This window comes from Acytostelium subglobosum (assembly GCF_000787575.1).
Source record: "Acytostelium subglobosum LB1 DNA, scaffold: scaffold12, whole genome shotgun sequence".
Classification (NCBI taxonomy): Eukaryota; Evosea; class Eumycetozoa; order Acytosteliales; family Acytosteliaceae; genus Acytostelium; species Acytostelium subglobosum.
Window position 1 is genome coordinate 833,133 of NW_012236521.1, and position 18,478 is coordinate 851,610.

The 18,478-nt window shown below is 42.3% G+C and overlaps 10 protein-coding genes across 10 annotated transcripts; 3 read left to right on the forward strand and 7 right to left on the reverse strand.

Moving 5' to 3' along the window:
• Positions 1 to 48: 48 nt before the first annotated feature.
• SAMD00019534_066290 (hypothetical protein) lies at positions 49 to 939 on the reverse strand (the record flags this gene model as incomplete). Its single annotated transcript, XM_012898449.1, has 1 exon — positions 49 to 939. One exon carries the CDS (start codon positions 937 to 939, stop codon positions 49 to 51), a length of 891 nt encoding a protein of 296 aa, XP_012753903.1.
• Positions 940 to 2,644: 1,705 nt separating this feature from the next.
• Positions 2,645 to 3,448, reverse strand: SAMD00019534_066300 (hypothetical protein; the record flags this gene model as incomplete). The annotated part of the gene is made up of 1 exon (XM_012898450.1): positions 2,645 to 3,448. One exon carries the CDS (start codon positions 3,446 to 3,448, stop codon positions 2,645 to 2,647), a length of 804 nt encoding a protein of 267 aa, XP_012753904.1.
• Positions 3,449 to 3,891: 443 nt separating this feature from the next.
• On the reverse strand, positions 3,892 to 4,773 carry SAMD00019534_066310 (hypothetical protein; the record flags this gene model as incomplete). Its single annotated transcript, XM_012898451.1, has 1 exon — positions 3,892 to 4,773. A coding segment is annotated over one exon (882 nt), but the record flags the coding sequence as incomplete, so codon positions are not given.
• An 851-nt stretch (positions 4,774 to 5,624) lies between these two features.
• On the reverse strand, positions 5,625 to 6,578 carry SAMD00019534_066320 (hypothetical protein; the record flags this gene model as incomplete). The annotated part of the gene is made up of 1 exon (XM_012898452.1): positions 5,625 to 6,578. One exon carries the CDS (start codon positions 6,576 to 6,578, stop codon positions 5,625 to 5,627), a length of 954 nt encoding a protein of 317 aa, XP_012753906.1.
• Positions 6,579 to 6,984: 406 nt separating this feature from the next.
• Positions 6,985 to 7,521, reverse strand: SAMD00019534_066330 (hypothetical protein; the record flags this gene model as incomplete). Its single annotated transcript, XM_012898453.1, has 1 exon — positions 6,985 to 7,521. The coding sequence occupies one exon, from the start codon at positions 7,519 to 7,521 to the stop codon at positions 6,985 to 6,987; it is 537 nt and encodes a 178-aa protein (XP_012753907.1).
• Positions 7,522 to 8,325: 804 nt separating this feature from the next.
• Positions 8,326 to 9,282, reverse strand: SAMD00019534_066340 (hypothetical protein; the record flags this gene model as incomplete). The annotated part of the gene is made up of 1 exon (XM_012898454.1): positions 8,326 to 9,282. One exon carries the CDS (start codon positions 9,280 to 9,282, stop codon positions 8,326 to 8,328), a length of 957 nt encoding a protein of 318 aa, XP_012753908.1.
• A 1,502-nt stretch (positions 9,283 to 10,784) lies between these two features.
• SAMD00019534_066350 (hypothetical protein) lies at positions 10,785 to 12,090 on the forward strand (the record flags this gene model as incomplete). The annotated part of the gene is made up of 3 exons (XM_012898455.1): positions 10,785 to 10,828; positions 10,894 to 11,766; positions 11,844 to 12,090. 3 exons carry the CDS (start codon positions 10,785 to 10,787, stop codon positions 12,088 to 12,090), a joined length of 1,164 nt encoding a protein of 387 aa, XP_012753909.1.
• A 303-nt stretch (positions 12,091 to 12,393) lies between these two features.
• Positions 12,394 to 13,114, forward strand: SAMD00019534_066360 (hypothetical protein; the record flags this gene model as incomplete). The annotated part of the gene is made up of 3 exons (XM_012898456.1): positions 12,394 to 12,446; positions 12,511 to 12,661; positions 12,743 to 13,114. The coding sequence occupies 3 exons, from the start codon at positions 12,394 to 12,396 to the stop codon at positions 13,112 to 13,114; spliced, it is 576 nt and encodes a 191-aa protein (XP_012753910.1).
• Positions 13,115 to 14,128: 1,014 nt separating this feature from the next.
• SAMD00019534_066370 (hypothetical protein) lies at positions 14,129 to 16,163 on the forward strand (the record flags this gene model as incomplete). Its single annotated transcript, XM_012898457.1, has 3 exons — positions 14,129 to 14,516; positions 14,594 to 14,863; positions 14,923 to 16,163. The coding sequence occupies 3 exons, from the start codon at positions 14,129 to 14,131 to the stop codon at positions 16,161 to 16,163; spliced, it is 1,899 nt and encodes a 632-aa protein (XP_012753911.1).
• A 446-nt stretch (positions 16,164 to 16,609) lies between these two features.
• Positions 16,610 to 18,328, reverse strand: SAMD00019534_066380 (hypothetical protein; the record flags this gene model as incomplete). Its single annotated transcript, XM_012898458.1, has 6 exons — positions 16,610 to 16,705; positions 16,767 to 17,078; positions 17,142 to 17,171; positions 17,275 to 17,430; positions 17,510 to 17,953; positions 18,026 to 18,328. The coding sequence occupies 6 exons, from the start codon at positions 18,326 to 18,328 to the stop codon at positions 16,610 to 16,612; spliced, it is 1,341 nt and encodes a 446-aa protein (XP_012753912.1).
• Positions 18,329 to 18,478: the final 150 nt, after the last annotated feature.

Below are 18,478 nucleotides of genomic sequence, written 5' to 3' on the forward strand. Positions count from 1 at the left end.
CACATTCACATACATTACTTGAATGAATGAATGACTCTCGACCTCCAGCTACAAGCCAAACGTCGAGATGTGTGTGTTGGGCTCGCCCATGCTTCGACCAATGCTCTTCTCCTCGCCATTGAGTATGAACTCCATGCTGTGTTTGAACTTGATCTCCTTCTCCTTCTTGAGTGCCTTGGACGATTGGATGCCACATGCGTTGCAAAGCTCTATATTGTCCGGACCCCTGCGCCACTCTGGCGTGTCGGTCACACCACAACGCAGACAACACTCTGGCTTCTTCTTCCTGGGACGTCCACGCTTCTTGGCCACAGGCTCTGGCTCTAGACTATGGCCACCATTATCGCTGCCACTTCCATTCAACTCTGCCTCGAGGCGAGCTGCATTATTACCATCACTTCCTGTAATTTCGATACCTGTACTACTATTTAGTTGTTGTTGCTGTGATGGTTGTTGTGATTGATGTTGTCTATGTTGTTTCTCTTTCTTTACAATGATGTTTCCAGTAGTGGCCACTCCGATGTCCTCTTCCGAGTCATCCTCTGACTCGACTGGACTGTGACCTGTGGGTGATTGGTTGGAACTACTGAGACTATGTGATTGGTATGATGATGACGAAGATGCCCGTACCAACACTGTTGGGTAGGTATTGGAACTGGACATGCTGGACAACAAGGGCATTGACATGGCCATATTCATTGGCACTTCCTTGCTGTTTACAAGGTATGATGAGAGTCCACCCATACTGGATGGTGCTGAAGATGAGGAGTTATGAGGATACTCGTCCATGAATCCTCCGACAACTGAAAAGTATACTTGTTGTTGAGGAGGAGAATGAAATTGGTAATGAGGATAATGATAGTGATATTGTTGTTGTTGTAGTTGATGTTGTTGTAGTTGTTGTTGATGATGTTGTTGTTGTTGTTGATGTTGGTACATTGATTGAATGAATGATTGAATGAGTTGGATGGGATGAGGATGAAGGAGTTGCGATTTATATGTGACTAGTTGACTCTGAAGAGGTATGTGATTGGTTAACCATTGGTTAGAGAAGTAATAAGGGTCATTGAATGAATGAATAATGATTGATTGACTTGATGGAATTAATGATTGAAAGTGTATGCGGCTTAGTGATGGTATGGATGTGTAAAGGTGATGAAGGCCCAACCACAATCAATGACCAACCATCAATCAACTGGATAGATAGTGGACCCCTGGTGCTTTAAAGCATTCTGCAAGGCCCCACACTCCTCAACCATCAATCACAGTCAGACTGTCCATCATCAATCAGTTCAGTTGATCAATCCTCATTCCCACTCTTCACTCACTAACACACTCTTCATCAACTTGCAACATTCTCACTCTCTTAAGCTCACAAACAATCAATCAATCATTCACTCCCAACATAAGTCATGTATGAGAGAGTGTTCGGGCCAAAGTGAGAGAATTGATGCCTCTTGCTCCAAGCACACACATCAACATCCAATCGCAATGATAAGTGTGCCCTTGGGCAAGGCACACACAACCTCCGCGACTCCCATTCTGGGCAATCACATGGCCTGGAGATTGCGATGTTGTGGTTGCCCTGCCCAATCACATTTGAGTTCTGCATCGTTCCAAACCACGACATCACCAAACACCTTGTTTGTTAGTCCATCAACCAAGCGGCAGCAAACAATTTTTGCGGCTCCAACGTCCATCACCAAAGTTTAGAGTGTGTGCTTGTCACCTGATCGATCATTTAACTTTGTGATCAAAAACACACACCACAAAGACCATCATCAACAATTTCACGAGCACGACCCTGACTAGTTCGTTGTTATCTTGCAAGAACATAAATGTGATGTGGTGATGTTGTGAACAACAATGTCATCCATCCATCCATCCTTTAGTTGGCAATCATTCAATCAATCAATCACATGATCTCCAACACTACCGCACGATCAAGACACTCCCTTCCGGCCCATCATTCAATCAATCAATCACGATCGCAGATTACTTGGCCACACTACTACATGTTGTTCATTGATTGGGAGGATGGTTCCATCCCCGCTCACTACCTCACTCATTCACTCAAACTTGTAGCTTTGCTCTCATTGACCCATGTCCTTGGACAAACACAATGTTAAATGTCTTGGTACTAATAGATAATGGATAATGGATGTTTAGATGAGGAAAAGCATGATAGCGACAAGAAGGATGGCGCTGAAATGGACATTGCTGAAGGGGATGAGCCAGAGTTCACTGAGCCGCATGGGTTGGAATATGTGGCATCAGTCCACACTTTCTTACAGCAGAGCTGTCTGGAGTGAAGGAATCAACTTGTGGACATTTGTTGATCATCATACACTGGTAGTAGGCGTAGTATGTGCTCTTGGATATCATGGCTGGTTTGATGCGGAGGTGACATGTGCCCGTCGATGGGTAGGAACTGTTGTCTCCACTGTCACACTTGCAGATACTAAATATCTTGACGTTAAAGTAACAATCATATGAGCTGCTGCACTTGGAGTTGGAGATGTCGTTGACCCTGCCAATGGAAGAATAGATAATGGATTATAAATGTGGATGTTTAGAGGAGGATAATCATATAAGTATGGTTTATTCAGTAGATTGATTGACTAAAGCTTCGTATAATGGATGTTTAGAGAATGAACATGGCAGACGCAGTAAGCAGTGTGATAACAATAATGAAGTACACATTATTAAATAGTGCTGAACCAGAGTTACATGGGCTCTGGTAGACCTTGGCTAAAGGGTTACCACAGTTGGCAAAAGCGCAACTACCTGGGATTTGGGCAGTAACTTCTGGACATTTGTGGTCCTCCAGACACTGGTAATAGTCATTGCGGGTTTTAATGGACACGGCGGTTGGGTCAGTCAATTGGGAACATCTTCCAATAAATGGTCCGGGGCTGCCATCACACATGCATGCAGAGAGGAACATTGGACAGGTATCGGAACTGTTGCACTTGGTGTTGGTGAGTATGTTCTTGTTCTGGCAGGTCCATTTGATACACAGGAGGTCCTGGAATATGTCACAATCTTCATTCTGACCACACTTATCACCGGAGACTCCAGAGAAGAATGGAACACAGACATTATTCAAACAGCTGCTTCGGGAGCTGCATTCTGCATAACTCTTGCATGCGGCACCATCGGGAAAGGGGACTGCACATGTTGAGTTGATGCAGTGTTCATTGTACTTGCATTGTGCGTCATCAAAGCATTTGGGATAGTTTGAGTTTGAACAAGTGCCATAACATGACAAACTACTAGTACATTGTGTTTGGTTGGAACATGGTTCTCCAAATCCACGGTAGTGTTGGGAGACACATCTCTTTGTTTTCTCCTCACAAGTGTACATATCCAAACAGATATTGGTCAGTGAACAATCACCACCATTGCCAGGTATTGGGACACATCTGTTGGTACCATCGTCTGTCATTACACAGATTCCATTATTGCGACATAGGTCTATACTTTTGTCACAGACTTCATTTATATTCTTGCATGAGATGCATTTGCCAGATACATTATTGATTAGAATGACAACTATTAAAAAAGTTAAAATAATATACTTCATTCTTATTTGTTATATTAATATAAAATTTATGAATAAAGTTATTGATTGATTGAAAGAAAGAATGAATGATTTAAAGATGACAACTTCTCTAACATCAATCAATCAATGATTGAAAGATAGCATCCTTGCCCAAAGCCCCTCCTTGAGCTTTACCCACCCAAGCCCTCAACTCAAACTTGTTCTGCAAAGTTGATCACTGTTTGATGTGATGAGTTTGATTAATTTAATTCATAAATTGTTATGTTTGACGGTGACCAATCAAAGTAAGTGATTACGATTTTAATCATCACAATGGTTGTTTAGGCGATTAGAATGGCACCCGAAAGTAGAGAGAATAAAATGGTAAGGAACCCATTTCTGAACAGTGCCGATCCAGATCCAGTGTAGCAGGGGATAGAGTAGGCTTTGTTGAAAGGGTAGCCACACTTGCTTGCGGAACAACTTGTTGGGATGTTTCTATCTACCTTTGGACATTTGTTGTTCATCAGACACTGGTTGAAGTCTGAGTATGTATTCTTCGACAAGGATGTTGGGTTGTAGGTTTGGAAACATCTGCCAAAATAAGGAGCGGCGCTGGGATCACATTGGCAAAGAGAAGGGAAATTAATGTCAAAGCAATCGCCTGTGCTGTTGCATCTGACGTTGTTGACTATGTTCTTGTTTTGACAGGTGTTGGAGATGCACAGTAGGTTCTGGGAGATGTCACAATCCTCGTTCTCATCGCAGAATCCACCCGCAGGTACCGAGAAGAGTGCAACACAGACATTTTTCAAACAACTGCCGTTGAGGCTGCAGTCTGAATCCTTCTGACAAGCGGAACGATATGGTAGTGGGTCTGCACAAGTGAAGTTGTTGTTGCAGCGTTCAAAGTACTTGCATTGAACATCGGTTTGACAATTGGGATAGGTGGAGCTGGTGCACGTGCCTTGACAGGTCAGGCCACTTGAGCATTGGGTAGTGTTGGTGCATGGTTCACCAAAGCCAAGGTATTGTTGGGAGACACAGGTCTTTGTTGTTTTGTCACACATGTAGGAGTCTAAGCAGAGATTAGTCAGGGAACAATCACCTCCATTGCCAGGTATTGGAGTACACTTGTTGATGCCATCAGTTGTCATTACACATAATCCATTATCTCGACAGATGTCTGATTCTGGGATACAGACTTCATTCATATTCTTGCATGCATAACATGTTCGTGTATTAATACCATTAACATTATAGACCAGCAGAACAACAATTAGAAAAGATAATATTTTATACTTCATTATTTGTTTGTTTAAATGAATGAAAAATGAATGAATTCATATCATAAATTTAATAAAGACTTATTATATCATCCATCAACCAATCAATGATTGAATTTTCCTTGCTTGACCCAAAGCCCCACCCGTGCTTCAACTCAAACTTGTTCTGCAAAGTTGATCACAGTTTGATGACGCCATGGGTTTGATTCAAACCACAGATGAACTGAATGTGGGACCCACTCTCACATGAACGACGACATTACACTGCAAAACTTCCAAGATCAATGTTCAAATATCAAAGTAATGAATTCGATAGAGATACAATTAAAGTTATGATAAATATATTACTCGGCATCATAAACAGTACAGATAGCTTGATGAGGCAGCCCAATCAATTGTGATCACATATATAATTCAAATTGGATCGTGTGGACTACTGTTGGTGAATTGATTGAGAGGCAATCAAATTGTGCATTGGTTGGTATCTGTACAGCACTCTCCAAAAACCGAGGTATTAAAGGGAACTTGTATGGGTGGAATGATCACAGGTATAATCATCAGTGCAGAATAGGACCATCTAGAATTACCTCCTATTCCAGGAGGTACTAGACATTTATAGTTGCCATCGGCTAACTTTATACATTCTCCTTCACCACAAAAGTCATAGAACTCTGGGTCCCAAGCTTCATTCAAATTCAGATTTGTGGTGATTTGAATGATCAATCAATGTCTTTATTATTTATTTATGTTCCGTGGATATAGGTACCAGTCATCAATCGGAATATTTGGATAATTTATAATATGGCAGTGGTGAGGAGGATGGCGATAACAAAGGTGATGTTGACTTTGTTGAAAAGGGCCGAGCCTGAGCTGCAAGGGCTCTTGTAGGTCTTGGAGAATGGAAAGCCACATTTTCCTCCCGAGCAGCTGGCAGGGATGTGTGAATCGACTTGAGGGCATTTGTTATCCATCAGACACTGGTTGTAGTCATAATAATCTTGCTTGGACAAACCTTTTGGGTCCATGATAGTGTGGCACCTGCCAATCGATGGAGAGACACTGCTGTCACACCCACAGTAACGGTAATTTAAAACATCACCGCAGTCAAGGGTAGAGTTGCACTTCAATTTGTCGTAGAAGTTCTTATTCTGGCAGATAAAACCGATGCATAGTAGGTTCTGGGATGTGTCACATATCTCGTCGGAATAACAATCTCCACCTTCAGAAACAGAGAAGTAAGGAACACAGACTCTATTCATACAGTTGCTAAGGAGGCTGCAGTCTCCACCATATTGACAGGCCGATCCATCGACCAGGGGCGTAGCACATGTTCCAGCATAGTTGCATCGTTCATTGTATCTACATTCGACGTCCATTACACACTTGGGGTAGAGGGAGGAGGAACATGATCCATCAGTGCAGGTCAGACCAATCGAACATTGGGTGTTGTTGGCGCAAGACTCGCCATAACCAAGGTAGTTTTGGGAGACACAGATCTTAGTTATATCGTCACACCTGTACTCGTCCAAACAAAATTTGGTCTTGGAACAATCTCCTCCATTACCAGGGATGGCAATACACTCTCCGGTTCCATCTTCGCCAGTCACACAGAAACTATTGTCACGACAAAAGTCAACATCTGGGGTACATACTTCATTCAAACTCTTGCATGAAGAACATCTACCATTAATATTGACTACCAGTGTCACAAATAATAATATAACTAATAATAATGAGTTCTTATTCATTATATATATGTTTGATTGATTGATTGAATAATGGAATGATTGGATTAAATTAAAGATTGAATTATTAATTGCTTGTATAATATAATATTGATTATTGAGATTGATTGAATGATTAATTATTGAGTGCAAATTGACTGATTTTAATCACTAAATACGAATACCCCTAACGATCTTTTGACGGGTTGTCTTTAACTCCCCTCGCGTCCTCAAGACACACGACACATGTCTATTTGGAATCGACCTGGGAAGAATTATATCAACATTTTTATTCCATTTAATGATTGACTGTAGTCAACGTAACTTATGCTTCAAAATGCTGAGCAGTTGAGACAGATACAAAGTTAAAGAGAGAGAAGGATGTATAGTGAGGGTTCCCAACCCTTGGCTAATGGATTGAAATGGATTTTTAGAGGAGGAACATGGCAGCGGCAAGGAGGAGTACGCTAAAGGTGAGGTGAACATTGCTAAAGAGACCAGAGCCAGAGTTACATGGGTTGTTGAAGGCCTTGGTGAGTGGGTTGCCACACTTGCCACCGGAGCAGCTGGCAGGGATCTGTGAGTCGACTTTAGGACATTTGTTATTGATCAGACACTGGTTGTAGTCGTAGTAGATGTTCTTGGACAAGACAGTTGGGTCCATGATTGGTTGACATCTTCCAATGGATGGCGAGGCACTGCTATCACATTGGCAACGAGTGAAATTTAGAACTTGATTGCAGTCAATGGTACTGTTACACATGGTGCTGGCGAGGACGTCCTTGTTCTGGCAGGTAAAGCCGAAGCAGAGGAGGTTCTGGGGGATGTCACAATCCTCGTTGGCAAGACATGCACCTCCAGCTGCCACTGAAAAGCGAGCAACACAGACTCTATCCAAACAGCTACTGAGGATGCAACAATCTCTATTATAATAGCAGCCTGATCCATCGGGGAGGGTGTCGCACATGTTCCAGCATTGTTGCAGCGCTCATTGTACTTGCATTGGACATCCCCTTGACACTTGGGGGTAGAGGGAAGAAGTGCAGGTTCCATCAGTTCAGGTCAAACCCATCGAACATTGGGTAATGTTGGAGCAAGACTGGCCATATCCAAGGTAGTGTTACATCGTCGCAGGTGTACTGGTCCAAACATTGATTGGTCTTGGAACAATCTCCTCCATTACCAAGGATGGCAATACACTTGCCAGTTCCATCTTCGCTGCCACACACATTCCATTGCCACGACAAAAGTCAACAGTCGGGTCACATACTTCATTCAAACTCTTGCATGAAAGGCAAGTACCAGTACCATTAACATTGGCTACCAGTGCCACAAACAATATAACTAATAATATTATTAAGTTGGAGCTATTCATTGAATGATTGATATGTTTAATCGAATAATAAAAAAATTAATTGATGGGAATAGAATATAAGATGAATGATTGATTTATTGGAGTATTTCCAACTCCAGAATATAAGATGATTGATTAAATAGATTTATTCAAACTCCTGTCATTCATTTCCTAAACCACGGTAACACGTTGTAATAAATCAACCACGTCTAACTCTTAAGACATGACACTTGTTTGTTTTAGAAAAGAATTGGCAATAATATCAACATGTTTATTCAATTGAATGATTGACTGAAGTCAATGTATGCACCAAAAGGATCCATTGTCGACACAGATAAAAGGTATGAAGTAGGGGAAGGAAAGGGAAGAGAGAAGTATAGAGAGGGTTCGGAACTCTTTGCTAATGGATTGTGATGATTAGAGGAGGAGCATGGCAGCGGCAAGGAGGAGGGCGCTGAAAAAGGTGAGGTGGACATTGCTAAAGAGGGCAGAGCCAGAGTTACATGGGTTGAAATTGGCGTTGGCCAAGGGTCTGCCACACTTGCCACCGGCGCAACTGGCGGGGATGTTAGCATCGACTTGTGGACACTTGTTGGTCTGGAGGCACTTGAAGTAGTCGGTGAAGGTGCTCTTGGATACGACGGTTGGGTCGATGACTGGGTGGCAGGTTCCGTTGGCTGGCTTGGAGTTGCCGTCGCAAGTGCAAACACTCAAGAAGTCTCCACAATCAGCAGTTGAGTTACACTTGGTGTTGGTGATGACGTTCTTGTTCTGGCAGGTCTTCTTGATGCAGACGAGGTTCTGGGAGATGTCACAGTTGGTGGTGTCGGCACAGGCGCCACCATTGGCAACAGAGAAGAAGGCCGTACAGACGCTGTTCAAACAGTTGCTGGTGAAACTGCAGTCACCATCAGCCTTGCAGGCAGTTCCATCGGCCACTGGCACGGCACAGGTTAAAGCATTGTTGCAACGCTCGTTGTACTTACATTGCTCGTCAGCAATACAGGATGGGTAGGTGGTGGTTCCACAAGCTGAGCTGATGCAGGTCAAGCCGGTTGTGCATTGGGTATCGTTGGCGCATGCCTCACCGTAGCCAAGGTAGCGAAGGGAGACACAGATTTTGGAAGTTGGGTCACAGGCGTACTCGTCCAAACAGGCCTTGGTGATGGAGCAATCACCGCCGTTGCCTGGAACGGCGGTACATTTGTAGGTGCTATCGGTTTGCTTTGCACAAATTGCATTGTTTCCACAAGCATTTGACAATGGGTCACAGACCTCATTCAACTTCTTGCAAGAGAGGCAAGTACCATCAGCATTGGCCAACAATGGTACCAATAAAACGACAAGTAATAATGATAATTTGGCGTAGTTCATTGTTTGTTTGTTTGTTTGTTAAGAGGGATAGAGATTATATTTGTATACAGTATATGTTCAATGGATGATTGAATGAATGAATGAATGAAGTTGAATGTATATATGAGCTTAAGTGCTTTAGATGTTTGTTTGTTTGATATGAAATAGTTGAAGAGAGGCCCGGCATCGCTACTTAAATAGGTTATTCTTTGTATCCTGGCCCATCTGAAGTTGAAGTTGCCAGACAAGTTGCCAGATAGCCAGCCAGCCAGCCAGCGACGCTGAATAATGTTTAATTTGGACCTACCTAACTACTAAGGGGGGGGGTGAATGAATGAATAATTGAAGCTTGTCTTTACCGTCATTAGTGTGTTTGGCTGAGAGTGTCAGTGTGTTGGTGTGAGTGTCAAAGAGTGTGTGTGTTTGGGCCTTGTTGATTGACATGTTCATCTTCAGCCCCGAATGAACCCACCTTGCCACGACACCATCTCCCCACACTCTTCAACAACAAGAGCAAATTGAAGTGCAATGTAAGTACATTATGTTTGATTGGAAGATAATCCCGATCAAAGAGGATTAGGTATGTACCAAATGTGTGAGGTCTCTGAGGTGTTGGCGCAGACGAGTCCCAAGGTTAGGGGGGAGACACTTTGTTTCATCTCCAACTCTTCAGATAATGGAACACCTTTGTGTTATGTATTCTATTAATATACTATTGTACTATATTGCCAGGATATGACCTTTTTTGGAACTTAACTTAACTTTGCAAGCGTGGTTTGCCAATAACTACAACAATGATCATTCATTCATACATTCATACATTCAATTACATTGGCAAACCGTGGATATTACCATTTCCAATTCATTTCGCTCAAAGTTCAAAGGCTAGAACTCCACGTGGTAATGGTATTCCGCATCGACACATGTATCCAGTGAGTGATCTTTGATCAAAGATCTCTCCCTAACACCACATTGTGTAAGATTCATTGAAAGAATTAGATATCTAATCCTTCAGTCCAAGGATTGTAGTGTGACCCTCCCAACAACCACATGGACAATATCTAACTTTAAGCTCTTTGAAATATCCCTCGACTTGCGTTTCTAGAACCCTAAATTCAAAGATCTCTCTCACTAAATATTCATTAATGTATCAACAAATACTAACTAAGTCTTGTTATAATTATAATTATCTCTTTGTGTGTTTGACGTTCATTGACCGAGAAAGTGTTGTGTATGGGAGTGTTTGAACTTGAACTTGAACATGAACTTGAAGTGAATGTCACATGATCCAACCACACAATTTCATTCACTTTTCATTCTTTTTAACAACATCCTCTACATGTATACCTTATCTCGAGATAATAATGTCAACAAAACAAACTAATAAGATAATTGATGATATTGATATTGATACAGATGATACTCATACATCAACAAGTAATCTAACATCAAGTAATGAGTCAATTGGAAGTTCAAGTGGAACTGGTGAACCAACAACACTCACATCAATCGCTCAGAGCAACATGGTACAACAAATATTCACAAAGAGAAGGATGCCCAAACATATGTACGTTTGAACAACCATTCAATCACATTCAATCCAAACTAACAATCAATCGCACTCATACGTAGACCTTATGTAGATGGTACAGCACTCAAATCATTCTTGAACTCGGCATTGGACTTTATACATTCATCACATCAATCATTGGATTCGAGTAGAGCTTGGATATGCTTTTGGGTATTGCATGGTCTTGATCTGTTGGGCGACGTGGATGAGCGCATGGATGTGTTGGCTCCAAGAAGTATATCATTCTTGCAACGATTGCAGAGTGCTCAAACTGGTGGATTCGCTGGTGGCATCGATCAGGTGTCTCATGTCGTCTCGACATTCGCAGCGATCAACGCGTTGATGATCATCGGAACGACCGAAGCCTACGACTGCATCGACCGCGCGGGCATGTACCGCTTCCTCCTCTCGCTAAAGACGCCTCACGGCTCCTTCCGAACACAGGTCGACGGTGAGGACGACTCGCGCTCCACCTACTGCGCTGTGGTCATCTCATCGCTGCTCAATATACAGACACCTGAGCTGCTGGCGGGCGTGCCCGAGTACCTGGTGCGCTGTCAGACGTTCGAAGGTGGTTTTGGTGCCACACCCGGCAACGAAGCACATGGTGGCTACACATATTGTGCCGTTGCCGCTCTATCGTTGATGGATCACTTTGGTTCGATTGACAGCGAGTCATTGTTGCGATGGGCTGTCAACAAGCAACCTGCCTACGATGGTGGATTCCAAGGACGAACCAACAAGCTGGTGGACACTTGCTACACCTTTTGGCAAGGTGGCGTGTTCCCAATCATCCAATCACATCTTGGACCCGTTGCACAAAACATTGGCAACGATGCCATTGGCAAACACCTCTTTGATCAACTACAACTCCAAGACTACTGTCTAATCTGTTGTCAAGATACAAGAGGTGGATTCTCAGATCATCCAGAGAAGTATGTATCCTCATTCATTCATTCTTTCACTCAAGTCCAACCGAACAATCACTAACTCAATTCAATCAACTTATTAGGGGAAGGGATTATTATCATACATGTTATACAATGTCTGGACTGTCAATTGCACAACATAATGATATTCATTTGGCAGTCAATATGATAAATCATCATACTCAAGAGATGCCACAACTGAGTAGAACTGTTACACAACTCAATGGTGGCACAGTACTAGAGGCCACACATCCAATATTCAATATCCGACTACCAAAATGCACCAAAGCATTACAATACTTCCGATCCAGGCCAAACATAAATGTATAATCAATAGATATCACCTCCTCAACTTTCATGTTTATGATTGTGCGAGGGCAAGGGCAAGGGCGAGGGCAAGGGCTAGCAAAGTTGAAAAAACGACCGAATCAAATTCAATCATCACCAATCTTCGTTACATCACATACTTATTATTATTTATTAAATATATATAGATACAGAAACAGATACATAATGAGCGAATCACTTGAGAATATATCACTTACTACAGGTGTGTCAACTACAAAGACAGATTCATCAAATGATATAGACGACGGATCATTATTATATGATGAGTTCAATCTTATAGATCAAATGGCAAAGAATGCTGCTGCACATCTAGGTCGTCTGATACAAGAACAACAACTGTATGTTGATGATCAAACATCATAGTCACAAGAACTAATCACTCATTCAATCACCTAATCACAGTCTAACAACACAAGGAGTACTACGTAATGAGTTGAAAGAGTCTAGTAAGGCACAGTTCAGAGAGAATGCAGTGCAGAAGGTTGACAATGTTAAGAAGATGATAAAGAATATAAATGAAGGTGATTCAGTACTGCCCAACAAGTTGGTAGTTGTATGTATCTACTGCGAGGATGATGAAGTACACGATGATCGCGCGACAAAGACTGACAATCAATCAACGAATCATAATTAGAAACAAAACCATGAGACAAAGAAATGGTTCAACTTTGGAGCTGGAGAGATTACTGATGAGATGAAGACAGAGGCCAACATGATAAAGTTGAAGAAGTTTGCGGATAACACTCAAAAGTACACGAGAAGTGCAAAGGCACCACTGCCCAAGTACTTTGAGATTGGTACCATTGTCAACAATCACGAGGACTATCATAATAGATTCACAAACAAGGAGAAGAAGCGTGGTAACTTGGGCGACCTCATGGCCGATGACAAGGTGATGGCCTACATCGACAAGAAGTCCTCGGAACTCATCTCTGAGGCTCGCGACAGGAAGAAACAACGTACAGCATATCATCTTAAAAAGAAGAGTAATACTAAAAAGGATTAAGATCCATCCATACATTATGGATGATATGATATGAACTGGACTGCGAATTGACTGGACTGGACTTTACTTGATCATTAGTATGGCCGCGGACGAATATGAATGAATGAATGAGTGGAGTGGATTGTGTGGCCATGCCATGCCATTGTTGGTGGAACCAAGAGATAAGAGATGGAGATGGGGGAGAGCATGGTGTTGTGGAGAAGGCAAACGCCTCATGTGAACATGGTCATGTGATGTCGTTAAATGAATGACAATAACTAACATCCCACTTATCATCACATCACAACTCAACACAACTAACTATCAGCAACAACAAAACAAACACATAAATTAAACACATACCAAGACCATCATGCCAATCACTGTTTAATACCCCCATTACCACACACACATACTAATCATTCAATCAAACACATGATCAACAACCTATTTTTACAACACTGATCATGTGTGTGAGTGTCTCATCACATGGATTTATATCTCAATCAATCAAACATTCACACACACACACGATCAATGGAGATGAAGACTAACGTTCTTTATACCTTTAATCAATCAATGACCTCTCCAATCCAACAAACACATGCTGTACTCAATCAAATCACACACTCACATCTAACTCATTCATCATCATTGATTGTACTCTCTTGATTAATTCGACTTTATATCATTTAATTGTATAAATAATATAAATAAGAGAAGATAAAAATAACTATATACTTATAAATATCAAAAATGGAACGTACTTTTACTTATTTATTAATACTAATTATTACATTTGTACTATTATTCCAAAATGGTAATTTAATTATTGACTGGAGATGAATTGACGAATTATTAACATTATTCTCCTTTTGGAATCAATCAAATCGAACCAATCCAGTTCAATCAAAACCTGATGTTAAATCAATTGAATATTTCCCATTTAATGCAACATTGAGTGGAACATCATTGAATGAGATCACAAGTATAGAGTTAGTCAAGGTTAAAGGTGGTTCATATCCAATTACCAAGATGACATTAGTGGACTCGAATCATTTGGTAATATTCTTTGGTGCCGATGTTGTTTTGAGTGGCAACTTGGTCTACTACTTCTCCGGTAGTTCAGGTACACTTGATTTGAACACGAATTGGAATCCAATATATGTTACCGGTATTACAAGTGCACCTACACAAGGTGGCATGGTCACAGTGCAAGGAGCTTTCCTAAACACAACCACAACAGAGACCAAGAACACATTGTTCATTGCCAACTATGTAAATGACACTGGTGCCGAAGCCAACAGCGACTACTTCTCCAACTATTTCATATTACCAGCATCTGACCAAATCTCAGGTACCAACAACCAAGCCAACATTACATGTATCCAAAACAGTGCATCATTCACATATTCATTCTTGCGTAAGTTGCTACATCAATTCACTCACTCACTCCACTACTTCAACTTCTAACTCATTCATTCATTCATCAATATTTAGCACCTTATGTTACATCTTTAACATATTCATCAAGTAATATTGTTATTAATGGAGGTAGTTTTGGAACTAAACTTGGTGATGTAAAGGCTTACTTGGATGGTATCCAACTTCCAGTTAGTGAGATTACCACTCCACATCTTAAGATCACCACTGGCTACCCAACAGGAACATCCTTACCCTTTGACTCATCATTCTTTAGCTATGCGGGTGTCAAGTCCCTGACCATGTCAGTCAACCAAGACATGAAACAACCATACTTCCACACAATAAGTAAGTCAATCAATCAATCAAGAACATGTATTGATCAGTATTCTAATATCATACCCTAGGACCTGTTCCAACATCAGTAACAAGTGTTGCCAGTGACCTTGGAGGTTTGGTAACATTGAGTGGCGACACATTCACTCAAACAAGATGGAATGGTAGTTTGACCACTGTATCAATTAAGATTGGTGGAACTTCATGTGATAATGTTACTCCAGTATCAAAGAATGGAAATCAATTCTCATGTTTGATGCAACCATCTTCATCAACTTCACAACAGATCAATAACCTACCAGTGTCTATTATGATCGATGGTGCTGCCTCCTCTGGAGACAACAAGGTCACATTCTCTTATGATATCCCAGACATCCAGTTAGAGGCCGAACAACGTGGAGACCAAGTTAGATTGGTTGGCCAGCGTCTTGGCAACGTCAACAACCTCAACCAGACAATCATTACATTTGACAGCCAGAACTTGGTTGCATCGTCGATTGTCTTCTTGACCACCTCGACCCTGGAGCCAAACGGACAGGACAAACGTGTCCAAGAGCTCAACTTTACCATCCCCCCTACCACCCCAATCGGCATGCCTTTGACCATCGGCCTGATATTCAACGGCAATCAGTCACCTCAGACCAAGTCCATCATGGTCTATCCTCAGGTGCTATACGTTACCTCGCCACCAGTTGCTGGAGGACTTGTCACAATCAAGGGAACATTATTCCAAGCCAAACAAGAGAATATCACAATCCCACAGTGCGAATCATTCACCCTGATCAACAGCACCGACATTACTTGTCAGCTTCCTCTTGGAAGTGGAGGCAACCACACAATGAACATCACTCTCAACACGATCTCTGTAGTGACCTCTTTCAACTACCAGCCACCAGTGGTACGCGAGATCACCAACTTCAGTTCGAGCGGTGGTGGTGTTACAGTGTACGGAGACAATTTTGCCACAGCCGACGACCTCAGTGTGACCATCGGTTCGGTCAAGTGTCGCGATCCTCACATTCTGACTTCATCGATGTTGGCATGCCAGGTGCTCAACACAGACCTGCCCTCTCCCCTACCTACTGAAATACAGACCGTGACGGTGACAGTGGCTGGCCAGACTTGCGAGGCCAACATCTTTGGCTACATCATCCCTAATCAATCAAACGACATCAGCAAGCAACTCAAGTGGATCCTTCCCTTTGGAATCCTGGCCGTGTTGTTCATCGTGGGTACATTCACGGTGCTCACCATCAGACTGATTATCAGAAGGAGGCGAGTACAGGCCGTAAAGAAATTCATCAAGGCATAGTTCAGTACTAGATATATATATACTATTTACATTACTCCTCTGGCAATGGACCATGGAGACGAATGGAACATGTCCATCGTTCACACAGTGCCTTTGTGCCACATGGGCACTCAATCTGTATTACCGAGAGATTTCCAAATCATATCATCAATTAAAACGTTGTAATTAATATCCAATATAATATATCCACCTTATCTGATCAAATGAGTGATTGATGTCTTTGATGGGATGGAAGTAGGGGACCGGGACACATGATGATCAATGTTGGTGATGAGCGACGACATTCAGGCTGTGTGCATTTAGTGACGATGAGTGATCCATGAACTGAGTCCTGATGATGTGCTGGAGACCAGATCCGGTGGGCCACGACATGGAGTGATCCCAATGGTGATCGATCCGGGGGTTGCGATGATATTGTGATGATGATCCATTGATTGGATAGAGGTCTAGACTTTGCGGGCGATGACCCAAATGCATGTGTAGATCACTTTGAACAATGATTCCCTATTCTGTTCATACGGGCAATCGATTGTCTTGAGTTCCTGTTGTGTATGTGTAAGTTAGTTAGCGTGGTCGCCAATTCAGAATGATTGATCAACTTACCATGATTTCAAAGTTATAGGATCTGATGACTTTGACAAGGTCGTCCGCATTGATGTGCGTATCAAAGTGGAAGTGAAGTGGTCCATTGTTGATCCATAGACCGCCAGGCTTGAGTACGATGCTAATGCGCTCGATTACCTTGAAGATATCATCGACAGCATCAATAAAGAAGCATGTGGAAACACAGTCGAATGACTCCTTCTTTGTATCCGTTGCAAATATCGAGAAGAAGTCACCAAATGCAAAGCTCAATGTGCCATGTCCATTGCCCTTGATGTCTATCAATGTATCCGGGATTGACACTGGTCTTAACTGGAGGATCGTGGATTGTTAGTATCACATTTGATCGACTCATTCACAAATGATCAAACATACTTGTGATTGAAGATTGATGTTGTTCTTGGTCTGATGGACGAATGGATAATAGCTATGAGAGAGTGGCTGGATAACACTGGAGAACAGCCGTTTGATTGGTGATTATTGAGAAGAGTGAGTTCTCGTTCAATACCGTGTGGAAGCCCAGCTTGGATATCTCGTAGGAGAGGCGACCACTTCCGCCTCCTGGACACAACACCCTAATATTGGCTCTGTTGGTGCGGTCCGGATAAAGGCGCTCGAGTGATGTTAAGAATGGAGAGAAGCCAATATCTCTCTCTTGTTTGCCCTGGATAATGATTGATTGATGGATTGATTGAGTTAATGAGTGAATGAGATGGAATGATTCCAGCTGAATCCAGACTTACCTCTGCGCTCCAGTCGCGTGTGATCTGAAGCAAGAGGTGATGAAGCCTGTCAAAGATACTCTTGGAGCCCCAGTGCATGCCGGAGGTCGGCTTCTTGGGGGTTGACGAGGATGAGGAAGTGCCATTTGATGGTGACGAATTGTAGTCGGTGTTGTCGGTCAGGTCTTGAGATTGGGACTGCTGAGACTGCTGTGACTGTAGTGACTGCTGAGACTGTTGCGATTGCTGAGACTGTTGGGACTGCTCGTCCTCCTCGGAGTGTGGAGGAGAGGGGTCATAGTCCAGCAACACAGTGGGTGAGTCTTCAAACTCACCGCCATCTGAGTCCAACTCATACTCTGAGCAGTCTTGGATCGAGTACTGAGGCACAGTGTCACTTGCCAGCCAATTGATAAACACTTGATTGTCTTCAATTCTCTTGTCAATCTGATCAAACACTTGTGTCTTTGAGAATGATTGAATGGAGGGAGTAAGTGAGTGATTGTTCATTGGCCATGTTGAGTGTGGATAGCTTACAAAGTGTTCGACGAGAGATGGGGAAATGTTGGCGCTGATGATCACGTCTCGATACTTTTGGTTGCAACTCTTGGATGATGAGGCGTACTTCTTGAAGTGTGTTCGAATGGTTGACTCTAAGAATTGAATGATTGGCTTTACAACTATTCCTGTTGTCGTTGTCGTTGCTGTTGTTGATGTAGTGGAAGTAGTAGTAGTTGGTGTTGTTGTATGATGTTCCGTATCCATTGTCGATATGGTCATTTGGTCCATTGACGACATTGGAGACATTGAATGTGGTGATTCATGTTGTGAACCACCCATTGTATATGTCTATCTCTTCTGGTCTCTCTCTCTCTCTCTCTCTCACCTAACTTAATATATTTATTTATAACTTTATATCACTATCACTATCACTCACAATTAGAAGTTAGTTGACAAATGCCCAACAATTACAAGTTACTTGGTATGGTC